Source organism: Lactuca sativa, chromosome 6 (genome assembly GCF_002870075.4).
Source record: "Lactuca sativa cultivar Salinas chromosome 6, Lsat_Salinas_v11, whole genome shotgun sequence".
In the NCBI taxonomy this organism is placed as follows: Eukaryota; Viridiplantae; Streptophyta; class Magnoliopsida; order Asterales; family Asteraceae; genus Lactuca; species Lactuca sativa.
The window spans coordinates 38729238-38746863 of NC_056628.2; the positions used below are offsets into that span (position 1 = coordinate 38729238).

A 17626-nucleotide genomic window follows, 5' to 3' on the forward strand; every position below is an offset into this window, starting at 1 on the left:
CATCAATAGATTACCCACAAAAGTTTTGGATGATCCTACTATATTGTCAGGTTCCAATTTTTAGCAATTTTCAAACCTTTGGTTGTCAGATCTTCCCTTATCTTTGGGACTATGATCCTCATAAGCCCTCGCCAAGAAGCCTTCCGTGCATTTTCTTGGCTATAGCTTTCAGTATAAAGGTTAATGTTGCCTTGATCCGACAACATCTCGTGTTTATATCACACGACATGCTCGATTTAATGAATATTGCTTCCCTTTTTTGGTTTTCTAGCATCTACAAACTTTTCATCTCTTCTGTTGACCAGCTTTTTTGAAGACCCGTCTAAATTTGTCATATCATTCTAACAGGTAACCAAGAGACTCTTATTAGTCACTAGACTTCAAGTTTCGCTTGAGGGGATATTAGAAATAAATAAAAACAATAGTACTTTGTGGTGTATATTGTAAATTGTTATTTCCTGTGTATTAGTTTCTAAACACAACATGTGCACGTTTGTAATATTGATTACATATAAATATACTTCTAATTTTTTTTCAAAACTTCTATAGTTTTCCAATAGACATAACTCCATTACCTTCATGGTATGAAAAACTTGTTTGAGGAACATGCACTTTTCAAACAAAAACATAAGCTATGAAAAATAAAAATCATTACAGAAATCTTGATTCATCACTAGCAATTCCTACAACTTAGCCTGCCATGTCCTTATTCGTGTGTAGCATGATATCTTCAATGAAGAGTTTCAAATTTAGCCAAGATGATCCTCCCTCTTCTAATGCTTTTTCAGCCATCTCCCTAAAATATTGAGCCTTTTCTCTTCGCTCTTTTCCTTCAATACCTTCATCCATCACCACCTTCACAGCTTTACACACGTCCTCCCGTTTCACTTGTATCCCAGCTGCATCTTCTTCCCCTAAATACCTCACTGATTTAGCCCCAACACCCACACCACTTCTCACTACTTCCACAACCAATCTCTCATTAAAAAACTGCTCAGAAAATTGAGGCCATGTGATCATCGGTACACCCACACTAATCCCTTCGATAGTCGAATTCCAACCACAATGAGTCAAGAAGGCTCCAACCGAAGGGTGGGACAGGATTAGAACCTGTGGGGCCCACCCATGGATCAAAACACCTCTTCCTTTCACTCTCTCTTCAAACCCATCTTCCTTCAACCATTTCTCTATCTCTTCTGTTCTACTTCCTCCTTTCTCCACTAATATAAACGGGAACTTTGACTTCTCTAACCCTAGAGCCAGTTCTATAAACTGCGGAGGTGTGAGTCGTGTTAGGCTCCCTAAACACGCGTACACTACACTCCCTGGTTTCTGACAATCGAGCCAGGTGATGCACTCATGGTTATTCACCATTGAAGCTTTATCTATATCATTCTTGTTCGCTTGTGAAAATGGTCCAATACACCAAACTTTTCCCTTCACTTTTCGATATTCATCGATGTATCTTTTTTCCAACTCTTCAAAACTGTTTATAACTATCCCGTATGCTCCTAATTCGGCTGCTCTAATCTTCTCACGTATAATATTTATGCCCTTTTCATGTGCACCCTTTCCAGGATTAAACATCCCCGGAAGCTGGGATCTAGTGATGGTTATCTTATCCGGTAAACCCGGCAACCAAAACGGGTCGAAATCGCCCACCTGTTCATGAATCTTGGAATCTAATAGATTATGTGTAGCTAACCGAGTGAAACAACTCATTCCATCGAAAATAACCCATGGAATCTCAAACTTTCTTGCAACATCTGCTGTCCATGATAAAGTCTTGTCGGAAATGATACAACTTGGCCTCGGGTTAAGCTCTTCAAACACCTCTTCAAGTGGTTCTTGAAGCTTTGCACTTGCATCGAAGAAGTTCTTGGTCAACTTGAGTGTGGGTAGATCGTCTAAGTTTTCACATCCTTCTGGTAATCCGTATCCTGTGGTTGGGAATTGGAGTTGGAGGATTCGGATGGAGAGGCCGGACGCCACGGCACGGTGGAGGAATCCCCCGAACCTGGCGGCGTTGCGAGGTGTGATGACGATGGTGACGGTGGCAGAGTGTTTTGCTATGAGTTTTGCCATGTTCATCATTGGAATGAGGTGACCTGGGCACATTAAAGGTATCATAATAAAATGAACATTGGACGCCATTCAGTGTATGGCCGGAGTATGATCTTCTTTGTGAATAAGGTGTTTTAACTGATGTCTTTTAATTAACTTAGGTTTTTAGTGTTGATGTGATTTGACTTTTTTTTTCAGGGATCTGGTCCCTTTTCCATTGCTGAAAAGGGCAATTTTTAAACAAGGTATATGTACTTGCTGCATACTTTACAACATCTTATTGTATTATTCATTTGGGTGACATACGGACATAAAAGAAATGCAAAACAGGCCAGCCCACTTCGATTGACTTTGACAATAGTAGTTAATTTCGATTGTGACAATTATTATTATTTATACCGTCAGTGTCCTTAAATGGATTGCTTTCAAAACAACAAGATTGTCCTTCAATTTTTTAAAAGCATGCAACTTAGGGTGCAACTTAGGGAGGAGGGAGGGGCTACCACTCTCTTTTATTTTACGACATTGCCACATAGTTATATGTGTTTTTACCATAAGGTTAAAAGGATTGGTAACACTTTTCGTATCTTGTCACATTATTATTCTAAGTGCTACATCATTTTCTTTCTTAGCAACTAATTGTTAGCATTTTGTAAGGAGTGGTAGTATGTTAAATTAATAAGGTTTATTTTGAAGAAAAAAAAAGAGATAAAAATAACAATAGCTATGAACCAATCATAATAAACCATTACATCTTCTCTCTTGTATCCTCTCGCTATTTGCTTGGCGCAAACTTCTTAACACCTCGCTTGGCAAATCCAAAGAAGTGGTGTTTGATATCTTAGCATCTTGCTTTGGCAAGAGGGGTGGCAAGTCCACTCCCTCAAGCCTAATAGTTAGTTTGTTGGCAGAGAGTGAGTTTATTTATTTTTTTAATTTTTTTAATGTGTAAAATTTTTAGTTTTTTTAAAGATAATATTTCATTAATTAAAAATAAAAATACCATAAATTGCATAACTTTAAAAAAAACTAAAAATTTAGAAAAGCAAATTAGAAACATAAAACCTACAACAACAACAAAAAAAAAAAAAAAAACCCTAGAAATTAGTCACGATTAGCGTAACGTTTTTTCACTTCCCCTTTCATCGCCAAAATAACTTGAAGCTCGTCCCCGATCATATTCGACATGTCCACCACTAGTATTCTCATATCGTTGTCCCTTTGTTTCCGAAACATTCTTTCAGAAGCAATTTGCAAAATCTTGTCTATTCTATCTTTTATACTCTTCATATCGGCCCCCATTTCTTTCAACTCATCTGAATCCGACGCTTTGTCTTTGTCTTTTCTTTTTGCTTTGTCTTTTCCCATTGGTCGAGGAGGTGGTGAAACTGGAACGGATTCATCTTCGTTCAGATTGAATTGAACACGAGCATCTGATGTAGTGTAGTTGGACTCAAATGTTTTGTTGCGTTTTGAAGCATTGTCGATATGCTTGTCTGATGTTTTGTTGTTTTGCCATTTCTTGTTATCTTTCACAAAATTCCAAACTTCAAGAAACTTGAAAGCCTTCATGTTTTCTTGTTGATACACTTTCAGCGCATCATCGTTTTCTCCACTTCCATTAACGTTTCATGTTGGTATACAAATCGTTAAACAACATGACTTCCTTGTTCATCTTCCCCCATTTCGAGTACACTTGATGTTTTGAACGATAATCTTCACGGTTCATTCCTTTGTGGAACCTATGTAAAACTTAAATCCAAAAACAGTCATGTTTTTGGTCTTTTCCAGTCGTCGCATCTTCTGAAATATTGATCCATGATTGTTTGAAATATCGATCCATGATTGTGCCAACACTACACTTCTAGGGGTTCCCAACCTTTAGTCTGTGCCTTTCTTTTTCTTTTAGTTGTTGCTCGAGTGGGTTGAGTTTCTTCAATGAATTCCGGTTCGGAATCAGAAACGACCGTATGTGATTGATCTTGTGTTTGTTGAACAAACTCAGGTTGAGACAAAAAAACAAATGGATTAAAATTTAAGTCGAGTTGTAGTAGTGTTTGTGATAGTGGTTGTGTTTGTGATAGTGGTTATTGTGGTCGTTATGGAAAATACAGAAGCATACTGGCATAGTGGTAATACAGAGACGAAAAAAACGGTTGATCATATGAAGGTATTGGGGTTGTGGTGTTTCTAGCGGGTGTTTTTCCGTTGGTAGGCCTTTTGGAAGAAGACATTTTGAAAAAAATTGAAGAAAAGATGTTAAAATGATAAGTAATTTGAGTGAGGATTTTGTAAAAAAAAAAAAAAGCAATTATATATAGGATAAATTAAAAAAATATAATAAAAAAATAATATTAATTAATTAATTTCTAAACAAAAGGACTGTTGACGGTCAAAAGGCACACCCACCAATCAAAAACTGCGGTTGTTTTTGGCCACTATGCGGTCTAAACCGCCCTTGACCGCATCCAGGAGGCGGTGTTCTTGGTACATGTGGCAAAACCGTGGTATGAAACCGCAGCCACTCCCTCGAGCCTTATTACTTGATTTCATGCGCAATGTGCAGCCTTGTTTAACTTTATGTTATACAAATTTTTTAGGTTAAACATCTTGGCCTATAGGATTTTTTTTAGCCATATAGGATAAAAAAAATAGTAGTAAATAGGTAGGGAGTGGTAACATCTAATGTTAACGTTATTTTTATTTTGGAAAAAAAATTTAAGTAACCAATCCTAGCTTCATCTATACATGGCAACCAATCATATACAAGCTTGTCATTATCTCTCATCTCGTTAACAGCTTGGCGATCAGATTATAGCGAGCCCTATAGCGAGCGTTAAAGGGCGGTATTCCTCCTACTTCGCGAGCATGTAGCAAGTCTCTTAGCATCTCCCAATTAGGCTTCTCTACTTATTAGGATTTTTCTCATGATATCCGTAAGTCCCAACAAAGCAAAGCAAATCTATCTCATCTCATCCTCTCTATTAAATGAAGGTTTTTTTTTGCCACTTATCGCACTCTCATTCAATTGTCAAATGTTATTTTGTAGTTATTTTGAATTATTTTTTTCTACATGTCATTTTATGAGTTTTTCTATTTTATTGAGCTTCACATAATATTTTAATATAATAATTACAATAAATGTGGTAATAAATGGATATTAATTTTATTAATAAACTTAACTTTTAATTTCAAAATTTCTAAAATTAAAAATTATTAGTTTATTTCATTTATTTAAATTATTTATTTAAATTTAAAAGATAAAAAAACATTTTCATTATTATAACTAGAAAGGTTACCCCCACTACGCGGGGACCAGAAGCTTTCAATATTGTTTCCGAATCGATAAATATGATAGACGTAGAAAGTGCAAGGATGAAAAGCCCGGAGTTTACCCCGGATAAATATAACAGACGTAGAAAGTGCATGGATGAAAAGCCCGGAGTTTGCCCCGGACCGTTTTTTTCATGTTTTTATGAAAATATGTAAAAGTTTTGACTGCAAGGATCAGAAGTTTCAAAACGGTTAAACAATTAAAGGGGTAAGAATTAGCAAATTTTTAGAAAATGGATCAAAGTTGTCAAACCGTTAAAGTTTTTTGGCCAAACTTTAAATCTTAAAAGGTTCCTAAAAAGTGTAAAAATATTGATTGCAAGGACCAAAAATGTCAAAATAGGTAAAGAATGATGAGCAAAGTGCAGGGACCATTTCTGCCAAAAAAATGTCAAGTTTACTATTCCTAAGCTTCATATCTTTAATATATATATAATAATTCATTATTTTTTTATTTTCTTATCAATTCAAAGTTCTCAAATATTTTGATATTTATATGTAATTTTTTTTTAAATTAACTCATGTAATACATGGGTCTCACAACTAATATTCAATATATTAAAGCATCAAACAACGTGAAATGTATTGTCGACCAAATAGAGTTTAATATATTAAGGTATTAATATTAATGTTTTATTTTTTATATAATATATTAAACTCTATAAAAGATAAAATTCAAAGTAATATATTTTATAAAAAATATAAAAAGTTGTTTTTTATCCCCATTCAACTCCAAATCTATTAATATTATTTTGCAATCCCGCTATGGTTCGACAAAATCAATTAAATTGTTAACATGAAATAGAATGTTCAAGGAATGTATGAGTGATTAGTGTTGGACTAATACCAATTAAGGTTTAGGTTTGGCATAATAATCGATATTGTATACCTATTTATATGAGGTTGAATCCCCATTTTAAATAAGAAGTTGATTATCCTATACGGTATTAGAATTTTATGTTAAAATGTAAAGCCCTAAAATTCATACCCAAAAATTTCTTTTATAAAATCTTTACTTAAAACATAATTATCAATCCATAACATAATCAGAGAATTAATTTCCAAAACATATGTTCGCTATCAGAGTAAACATCCCAGGCTGTCTAATCTATGGTGTGTGTCATGCGATCACCCCGAGCTCTTCCCTCCTCTACCAGAAGTACATGAAACCAAAACTGAAAACCGTAAACACGAAGCTTAGTGAGTTCCCCAGCCTACCACATACCATGCATAACCACATACTGCACATACTGGGCCACGCCCGCTATTCTGGGCCTCGCCCTCTACCTCGGGCCTCGCCCGCTACAACGGCCCCGCCTGGCTTCGAGCCCCGCTCGGATACAGATCTGTTTCGTTTAGGCCTCGCCTGTTACTAGGCCTCGCCCGCCAACATATACTAACACATAACATATCACAACACATAAACTAAACATATAATATTGAATCCTATACTCAAGGCCTCGCCCATGTCTGTAACTGATGAGTCATGGAACCCCGTCCACGCTCCTACTGATAGTGAGATACGGGCCCAACCCACACTCACTCTTTTCCTTAACCTGGGCCTCGCCCCTACACTGCTGCTAATGAGACATGGAACACCGTCCATACTCTGTTGCTGGTGAGATACGGGACCTCGCCCACACTCACCCTCTTACCAGGCACATACATGTATCACACAGACAACAAGTATAACTATCATACAAACCATTCCTTGGGCACCCGCCCACTACACTGGACCTCGTCCTGAATATCATACTACCATATTGTGCCTAGGGCTAACCCCCGGGTCTTCCTACTCATAACTACATGGGCCGGCATTGTGGCCGTAGACCCATTCACACAAAGGGAAACTCACTTGCACTTGTTGAACTTGCTGATAACCCCCTCTAGCTGCTGCCCGGTAACTCTCTGAACTCCTGCTCCACTAGCTCCCCGAGCTACCAATAACAATGCAACACTTAGTCTAACTGTCCTCCGAAAGTCAACTAAGTCAACTCTGGTCAAAGTCAAAGTCCTTGTCGAAGTCAACCTTCCAGGTCAAACCCTACTCGCCGAGTCTGCCTGCTGACTCGCCGAGTTCATAGGCTTAGAATCCTTCCATTCACGACTCGACTCGCCGAGTCAGCCCCTGACTCGCCGAGTCTACTGATTTCCGTGTCCTATCCTGTCCAACTCATTGAGTCTCCACTCAACTCACTGATCTGAGTCTTAACTCGAAGGGGTTCGGGGGTTTCACGACTTGACTCGCCGAGTCTACGGCAATCTTCATCCGACTCGACGAGTTGTTCATCCCACTCGTCGAGTTCCTCCTAAACTTCATGCTACTCGCCGAGCCCACTCAAAGGACTCGCCGAGTCCATTCAGTTACTCACACATGCAGAGGCTTTTTGAGTCATGCTTGGACTCCAAACTGTAGATCTACTCTTCCCAAGCCTATTCCTCACGTAAAGTTGCAAACTTTACGTGTAGAGAAGGAGATCTAGGCTAAACACACCATAAACTAGGGTTTAAGGCAAGGAGGCTCTATAATCAACTCAAGGGCAGCTACTTTATGCTTCACAAGGCCAAAATGTGCTTAGATCTGAAGTAGCAACTTCAGATCTGGCTTCTAACTCAAATGGATATCTAAACATGGCTTAAAAGCCCCAAAACTCATAACTAGAATAGATCTAAATGAAGGAAACGACTTAGTACCTTCAATAACTCTGAAAGGTTCCACAAACTCTGGATCTAAGGCCAAACCTTGAAGCTCCAATGATTTCCCGCCTCCTTCTTCCTTCAAATCACCCAAAATTGGCTTGGAAGCTTTAATGTGCAACAATGGGGCTTAGGGTTCGTATTCTGTGTAAGGGAGGCTCTAAGGAACCCTAATGGAGAGAATAAGGAGTTAAAATGGCGCCCAAAGTCCCGAATTTAGGGTTTTCCTCTTCAGACCCAACTCGCCGAGTCCACGAGCCGACTCGCCGAGTTGGTCACTTACTCGATCCCCCGGATCCTGCTCCGACTTGTCAAGTTCCTCCTTAGACTCGACGAGTCGACCCCTTTAACTTAGGGGTTTCATTCCTTTCTTGGCCTTTCTGATTTTGGGTGTTACAACTCTCCCCCACTTAAACTAAACTTTGTCCTCGAAGTTTCTCTACGGCCAAACGCCATGCAGTCTGCTTTCTATACTCTACTTATTAATCCAACATCAGCTGCCTAACTTTGCTGGCCTTTCGCTCGGTCATCCTGATGACCCTAAATCCTTTCGAATAGTATCCTCGGGTTCACCATAACCCTGGTCATCTTGGAAACACAACTTACTTAACTGACAACCTTCTGGTACTCCCCGAGTACTTATGCTGAACACCCTGGGGGGTTCACCCCTTTCTTTCCTAGTGCGATTTCTGGCATTTCCAAGGCAATGTTCCATAACCAACTACCTCCTCTGACACTGTGAAGGTCCTATCCTTCACCCACTCCATCACCCCCGCTACTTCGAGTACGGGTCATTACCGCCAGTATCCACTGGACACTTCTTAACTCTACTGCCACTAACTGAAAATCTCTGTTGTCCCTTATCCGCTTTCCGGATGAACTGAGACCACCCTGGTCCCTCCTGGTCTATTAGTATCTGGGTTACCGGCTCCCACCGGTCGCTAGTCCCAACACCACTCCTAGTCGCTCCCAGCGACTTCCGAAGAAACTAAGGCTATCTAATAATGCCCCCTCTACTCTGCCACTCAGGCTCTACAAGTCATGGGATCCTTGATCCCCCAACTTGACCCTAAGGTCCTTACCAGGTCCCACCTGTGCTACCATAAACTCACGGGCCTCGCCCACGGGTCTCGCCCGCCTCTATCCTTCTAGTCCCACTTGTCTAACCACTCTCGCACGGGCCCCGCCCACGGGTCTCACCCAACCATACTATTGAGCAACCCTGCTCTCAGGTCTCACCTATACTGCTACTCTCATACGGGCCTCGCCCACGGGTCTCTCCCAACTACATCCTGGAGCGGCCTCTCCCAAGGTCTCACCTCTCTAGGGCAATACAGGCCAACTCTCCACTATTCTCATCAACTACCCATTCCTGATCTCTACCTTGATCACTAGGAGGTAAGGGCCTCGCCCAACTCCTACTAACTGGAAGATACAGGCCTCCGCCCGATCTCTACTAACTAAGCTGCTAGGGAAAGCTACGGCTTGCCCGTAGTCTTACATCGCCTCTCTTGCTAACTGACCGCTAGTGAATGCTACGGCTATCCCCATAGTCTTACAACACCTCCATACTAACCTGCTGCTAGTGAATGTTACGGCTTACCCGTAGTCTTACAACACTTTCCACACTAACTCGTTGTTGTTGGATGTTAGTGCGGCTCTCCCGCCACTCTACCATGCTCTGCATGTTGTCTCTGCCATTGACTACTAATACGGAAGCATCTCGCCCAGTCCACTCAAAGGACTCGCCGAGTCCATTCAGTTCCTCACACATGCAGAGGCTTTTTGAGTCATGCTTGGACTCCAAACTGTATATCTACTCTTCCCAAGCCTATTCCTCACGTAAAGTTGCAAAATGTGCTTTATGCTTCACAAGGCCAAAATGTGCTTAGATCTGAAGTAGCAACTTCAGATCTGGCTTCTAACTCAAATGGATATCTAAACATGGCTTAAAAGCCCCAAAACTCATAACTAGAATAGATCTAAATGAAGGAAACGACTTAGTACCTTCAATAACTCTGAAAGGTTCCACAAACTCTGGATCTAAGGCCAAACCTTGAAGCTCCAATGATTTCCCGCCTCCTTCTTCCTTCATATCACCCAAAAATGGCTTAGAAGCTTGAATGTGCAACAATGGGGCTTAGGGTTCGTATTCTGTGTAAGGGAGGCTCTAAGGAACCCTAATGTAGAGAATAAGGAGTTTAAATAGCGCCCAAAGTCCCGAATTTAGGGTTTTCCTCTTCAGACCCAACTCGCCGAGTCCACGAGTCGACTCGTCGAGTTGGTCACTTACTCGATCCCCCGGATCCCGTTCCAACTCGTCGAGTTCCTCCTTGGACTCGACGAGTTGACCCCTTGAACTTAGGGTTTTCTTTCCTTTCTTGGCTTTTCTGATTTTTGGTGTTACATAAAATTCTATTACTGACCACAACATACAGTTGCCGCCATCCATCTTCAACGACCTTCTCTAATAGTCATCGAAAGTGCCTTCGTTAACTTAATATTTCCCTTTACTTATTTCTCCTCCTAAATAATAATACAGTCGTCGACTACACCAAACTAGAGCCCCTTCATCGAACTCTTCTACTGTCTACTACCTCTTCCTCATCGAATGGCCCTTGCCTTCGAGCCTTATGTCTCCTCCTATGATGGCCCCTCTTTCCAATCCTTTTTTTTCGAGTCAGCTTGTTCCGATGTTTTTGTTGCTCCGTCTAGCAGCATATGATCTACATTCGTCTCCTTCTTTCTTTCTCTCTCCCCTATTTCTCTCTCTTTTTCTCTTTCTCCGTCTCTCTTTCTCTCTATCAACATTACAGCCGTCGATCTTGCCGAAATTAGTTTCGTCTGCCGCAACTCGAGCCATATTTCTTTCTCGATATCTTTCTCTGGTCGCATCTGTTATCGACTCCATGATCGTCGTCGCCATCGCTTCTCTCTTCTTTTGCAACGAAACGACTTGTTGTCGCCGCTTCTTCTATTTCCTTATCCATCGAGCAGTCGTTATTAGCATCCATCGTCAGAGCTCTGCCACCACCGTTGTCGTTGTCTTCATCTATATTTTTATGTTTTGTTCTTTTGTTTATTCTTTTCCAGTTTAAATCGTATTCTCCCGATCAAACTGCGGGGGGTGTTAGTGATTATGGTTAGGCTAATACCCATTAGGGTTTAAGTTATGCCAAAGCCTATTTTGTATTCATATTTATATGATGTTAAATCCTCATTGTAATCAAGCAATCTAGCTAATACTCATTAGCATTTAGCTTAAGCCAAGAGCTTATTTGGTATTCCTATTTATATAAGGTTAAATCCTCATTATAATAAAGAAATCTATTATCTTATAAAAATGTATCACTATATTTCATTGTTATATTTGGTTGGTCCAAAGAATAGAATGAACTATTCAAACAATTTTTTTTTCATCAATAAATAAAATATAAATAGTGTAGAACTGATAAATAAAGAAACCAAATATTATTTTATAATAATAAACTATAGATGAGGAAAGATACATGGTTAAATAATTCTATATACACATATTTTATTTGTTTTAGAGGATACATGGATAAATAATTCTATATACACATATTTTATTTGTTTCAAAACACATTTTACATGCTTTACAAGTACTTTAAACGAATTTGATTTTGTTTTAAGAGTGACATTTCATACAGGTCCAGAACGTAGTACATTTTTAAAGAAACTATTTTATTGGAGTAGTTTTTGCTGATATTTAGATATATTTTTCAATTAGATTCGTAATGAGAATAATTAAAATAGTCTGAAAATAAGTAGACCGTTTTTAGAATACGAAGATCATGTCCGGAACAGGATGCCAATTTTTTTCTCTTTTTTCAATATGATTGTGTATATGACACTATTTTCACTACAACTTGTAGACTAAACTTGGGTTGGGACGTTATAATACGACTACAGCCTAATCGTATTACGAGCGATGTTTTAGGGCATTTTGTTTTGGTAGGTGGGTTATCTACTTGTAGGTATCAAAGACTACCTTTTTATTGTGAATGTACTTATTTTTCAAGGAGGTAGTGGCCAATCAACGAACTGATGTAGATGAGTTAGAAATCACGTTGGACGACTACTAACTCTGTTTTGACAATAATGCATTTCGCCTAATAACAGGTTTGCGGTTTGGTGAATATTTCGCTACTCGTTTTTTTGGCCACACTGTTTCAAAGTTGGATGTTTCCATTTATCTCGATGTCATACACAGTGAAGGTTATTTATATAAATAGATATTTCTTATACAAAAAAAGTTTAATATATATATATATATATATATATATATATATATATATATATATATATATAGAAAATATGAGATTTTTTATGTGAAAATATGTTTTTTTGTATACATATGATTTTATAAAGAAAAAACATATTTGAAACAAAATTTTGAGAAAAAAAAATCGTAAAAAAACTAAAGTTATGATGAGTTCGTAACAAAATTCTAAAATTTGGGTAAAATGGTAAATTTTGAACCAAATTTGTAATAAAATTTAAAAATTTGACCAAAAGTATTAATTTTGGACTAAATTTATAATAAAATTTGAAATTTTGGTCAAAATATATAATTTATAAAAATTGAATAACCTCTTGACAGAGTAAAAATATTAAACTAATACAATTATCGGTTTTTAGGACTTCATTGAATAAAACAAGATATAAAGAATCGATTATGATACCCATATAAATACTTTATTACCATCTCATAATTTTAAAGAGGGGTGAGCATGGTGCGGTTTGGTGCGGTTTTTGACCAAAACCGAACCGAAAACCACAACTTCGGTTTTTGAAATTTAGAAACCGTACCGTTCGGTTTTATGTGGTTCGGTTTTTGCGATTTTTTACGTTTCAGTTTTTTGTTAGTTTTTTTTTTTTTGTTTTTGTTTTGCCTTTTTACTAAAACTCAAGTAACTCAACGAGTTACTTTGACTCAGATGAGGAGTGCTAATCATTTATTGGAGATAAACCGATACCACCACCTCTTGATTTGAAATCAAATTACATAATCACTCATCCTACATATTTCTAATGTTTAAATCTAATACGAATTTAATATATTATTTGTTTCACAAGCACATACAATAATATCAATTAATGTATTCATAAAAATGATACTATATCACTAGTAATCTTCATATTTAAATGTTAAAAAATATCATAAACATTATTTGTTATTGTAAATACCACTGAATGTATGCTTAAAAATATACAATTATCCTCTGATAGATAAGATGAATATTTGTATTTATAAAAATTTTAATTGTCATAAGTTCTTGGTGCGGTTCGGTTTTTTGCGTTTTTTTGCAAGACTAGAAACCGCACCGAATCGAGTATTTTCGGTTTTTGCAAAACTAAAAATCACACCATCGGTTTTCATTTTGGTTTCGGTTTTTCGGTTTCGGTTTATGTGGTTTTTTTGGTTTGCGGTTCGATTTTTGTTCACCCCTATTTAAATCATATTTCACGGACTATCACCGATCGACATAATTACTCCATAACTTGGGATTCCACACATAAGACGGTTATTTTTTAAATTCTCAAAAAATATATATTTTTTTGTTAATTACCTTTATCTTATTATATTATTGGAAAAAGAGACTCCTTATTTTCCAAATGGGACCCACAAGTGGTCTTCGCTACCTAAGCAAGCAAAGACGGAAAATCATACGGCTTCATGGTATGAGATTGTCCGAATAATTGAAAAACAAAAAAAATTCAGAAACTTCAAGGCTTATCTTTGCTCGCATAGATTCTCACTCAACAAGCCTGTATCCCTTGTAATCATGTTCAAATCCTTCTGGTAATCTTCTTACTCTTGCTTCCCCTCAATTTTAGGGTTTGATTTATCTGATTGTTGGATTACTCTTAACGTTTTTGTTGAAGCTCTGTATAAAGATTGCGATTTTACTTTTCTTTTAATCGACTGATTTCAAACCATTATTGAGATTTTAGCCATAAACGCATATGCAAAAACCATAATTTTCGAGAAAAAGAGGCGGAGAAAATAAAAAAAATCAAACGATTTTAGAGAACTGGAAGTTGTTTCCGGAATCGATTTAGTACTTCTCACAGTTGATCACTTATGGATTAGAGTCACATTGAATTAGTGGAAACAACTTTTAATTCCCAAATCCTAGTTCCCTTTTACCAAATTCAAAATCTGCAGACATTCTCAGTCTTGCTTGCAACTCCTTAATGTTTTCATTTTACCAATTCAAGTAATAGTTCATCACAAGGAGATCAATTTTATCACTGTTAACCTCGAAAAGCAACTTATTTGTGTCTTTTTTTCACTTCTCTGAGTTTTCTTTCCTTGAAGGGGTTCTGAAGAACAGCATAATGAGCAGTCATATGGAGATAGACCAGTAGTATCCCGCATTCCACCTAATGAAGCTGCTGGGATTGTTGTTGTCTTAAAAGACAAAAGGTTCTCTTTCTTCTTTAATTCATTAACATATCTTACACAATTACTCAAAAGGTTCATAATTTCATCTTAGATATGCATGATATGATAATCTTGCCAAAGAATTTTCTCCAAATTGATTACAGTTAAAAAATTTATAGTGCTAGCGAGTTGCAGAAGCTTTTATCCAACAAAGATGCATATCAACAATTCTTACATTCACTTGACATTGTCCAAAATCAGATTCATGTAAGTCATCATATACAGTTTTAGAGCTAATATTCAACACATAATCAAACATTATTCTTGAATTTTTTTAGTACTTAAAAAGTCAATTTTTTCTAATTTTTTTCAATGGTTAATATCAGCTGAGGAATGAACTGCGAAATGAAACTATACAGCTTGCAAGTAAGTTCTTCCATAATCTGTTTAATTCATTATTCGTGTATAAATAATTAAATATAAATATTAACCAATAATACACAGATTTGAATTAATAAAATATATACTCAACACTCAACATGAACATGCTAATTATTTTATGCAGAACACAACTTGGAAAAAGAACCACACATCAGGGAGCTTCGAAACCAGGTTAGTCTGTTTGGGATGATGGAATGGAATCACAAAAGAATGGAATGGAATCATAAAATAATTCAATCAGATAAATATAAAATATTCCTTTTTTTTTTTATATAGTGTCAAATAATTCGGGCAACCGAACTGGCAACTGCCCGAGAGAAGCTGAATGAACTAGAAAAGCAGAAGCAAGAAATCCTCAGATTTTACTCTCCCACATCATTACTTCATCGTCTTCAAGGTAAATAGTAACAATAATAATTTTCATTAAGGCCCTTGTACTTTATGTTTTAATCATCTTTCATGATAATAGTGATTTGATTATTTGCAGAGTCGATGCATAAGACAGAAGAGGAATCAGAGGCTTTACACCAACAGCTTCTTGATAGAGAGATTGATCTCACTACTTTCACTCACAAGTACAAGAGGCTTCGCAACTTGTACCATAAACGATCTCTCACACATCTTGCAGCTAATACTTCCTTGGTGGGTTGAAGTTGTATGTGTGTATTTTTATGAACTTGGGTTTACTTATTTTGTGCTCATTATGCCTTATAATTGTTACATGGTTTGTGTATATATTGCATTGTACCTTAAGATATATATAGCTATACCATATCTATCTTTTTTAGCTTTTCTTGTTTGGGCTTGTGTCTATGTGTGTGTGTGTGTGAAATTATGGAGATCTTGAAAATGGATAATGGTTTGATTTAAAGGTTATATATTGTTTTTGGTGTTCATTGGACTGAGTAATTAAATGATGCTGACATAACGAAAATTGCAATTTTAGGTTTTATGGAGAAAGGTGAGATATCTCTCATGTGTGAAAGGCTTTAGTAAAAACCATGCATTTCTTCTTAAAAGTAAATTACATTTTTGGTCCCTAAGTTTAGCTGATTTTTGATGTTTTGGTTCCAAAAAGTTGTCTTAATTTTGTTCAAAAATTAGAAGTTTTTTAGTGATTTTTGGACGAGGACCAAAATCGTTGAGAAAATTGAAGGACCAAAACTAAAAGACAAAACTGCACAAATGGTCCTTGTGGTTAGCTCAAAATTGCCATTTTGGTCCAAAAAAGTTTGGACTAGCACCATAGGTCCAAACTTTTCATTTTTTTGTGAGTTTGGTCCAATTTGATATGAACTTTTTTATAATGACGATTTTGCCCTTAATTTTTTTTTTTACTTTTTCAGTTTTTTTATTAATTCTATTAATTTTTTGATGAAATAAATAAAAAATAAATTAGAAAAACCAACTAACCTCTCTCTCTCTCTCTCTCTCTCTCTCTCTCTCTCTCTCTCTCTCTCTCTCTCTCTCTCTCTCTCTCTCTCTCGTCCAACCAAAACGAGATCTGAGATATGTTTCTTCTCTAAACTTTTCTCCCTAAACAATCAAGGAAGGGAAGATCGAATAATGGAGAAAGAAGAATATGAAATCAGAAGACGGAATCAAATCGAGTTCATCAGTTCTCGGGTTCTTCATCTGAAGTCACACATGGTGATCTGAAGACGAAACGGTGGAGGATAAAACCTTGAATCAAAATCCGCCTCTTTGCCTCGAGAGTCTTCAGTCGCGAGCTCATGTCTCCAATCTCCTTAGACGAGAACAGATCTACACCGGTGAAGTCTGAAAACTTTCTTCAGATCTATCGATCTGAAAACCCTCTTCCTCTTTATATCTGGAAACTCATCCCACAGTGGTAGCTCGATTTTCAGGACAAAAACCTAATCCATATGGGAAGGGCGACGAAGAAGAAGAGAAACTGAGAAAAATCCTAGTTTCGTCCTTTACAATTCTGAAGAAAAAAAAAAAACTATCGTCCTTTTTTCAAGATCTAAAGACGATGGAAGCTCTGATGAAGGGGTTTCAACACCTTCGAACGACTCAGGCCACGTATTCGCTGCCAGTTTTTTTTGTCTTGGTCTTTCTAGATCCATATCAGCATCGTGTTCGTCTTTCTTGATCCATATCAGTGTAGATTTTTTTTTTAATTTTGATTTAAGAATGTTAAGCTTCTACAAATCTATAAATAGTTCTTGTGCCTTTACAAATCTAGTTAATCTTGTGGTTTTCAAGTTTGTAAGTACTTCTTGTTCTTCAGATCAGAAAAAATAGAATGTTTTGTTCTTCATATTTGGAAAAATTATGTTTGAATTCATCAAATGGTGGTGATAGTTCATGAGGTTTTCGGAGAAGAAGAGAGTGAAGAAGCAGAAAGATGAAATGCGGATAGAATGGAGGTTTTGGAGGTGGTTTCCGACAAGAATGGTGGTTGTGGCGGCGATTTCCGATAGATTGTGGTGGTTTCCGGCAGGTGGCAGTGGCTTTCGGCAGCTATCACTGGTTTCCGGTGACACGGTGGAGAGAGAGAGAGAGAGAGAGAGAGAGAGAGAGAGAGAGAGATGGATGGGTTAGTTGGTTTTTTTATTTTGTTTTTTTTATTTCATCAAAAAATTAATAGAATTAATAAAAAAAATGAAAAAGAAAAAAAATAGAAAGGGCAAAATCGTCATTATAAAAAAGTTC

At 37.1% G+C, this 17626-nt stretch overlaps 2 protein-coding genes across 2 annotated transcripts; one reads left to right on the forward strand and one right to left on the reverse strand.

Annotated features, from left to right (window-relative positions):
- Nucleotides 1–512: 512 nt before the first annotated feature.
- LOC111894162 (UDP-glycosyltransferase 73C3) lies at nucleotides 513–2291 on the reverse strand. Its single transcript, XM_023890247.3, has one exon. It carries the CDS (start codon nucleotides 2152–2154, stop codon nucleotides 691–693), a length of 1464 nt encoding a protein of 487 aa, XP_023746015.1. The 5' UTR covers nucleotides 2155–2291; the 3' UTR covers nucleotides 513–690.
- An 11471-nt stretch (nucleotides 2292–13762) lies between these two features.
- LOC111894149 (vacuolar protein-sorting-associated protein 37 homolog 2) lies at nucleotides 13763–15734 on the forward strand. The gene is made up of 7 exons (XM_023890237.3): nucleotides 13763–13921; nucleotides 14441–14548; nucleotides 14686–14773; nucleotides 14893–14932; nucleotides 15072–15118; nucleotides 15224–15344; nucleotides 15435–15734. Exons 1-7 carry the CDS (start codon nucleotides 13905–13907, stop codon nucleotides 15596–15598), a joined length of 585 nt encoding a protein of 194 aa, XP_023746005.1. The 5' UTR covers nucleotides 13763–13904; the 3' UTR covers nucleotides 15599–15734.
- Nucleotides 15735–17626: the final 1892 nt, after the last annotated feature.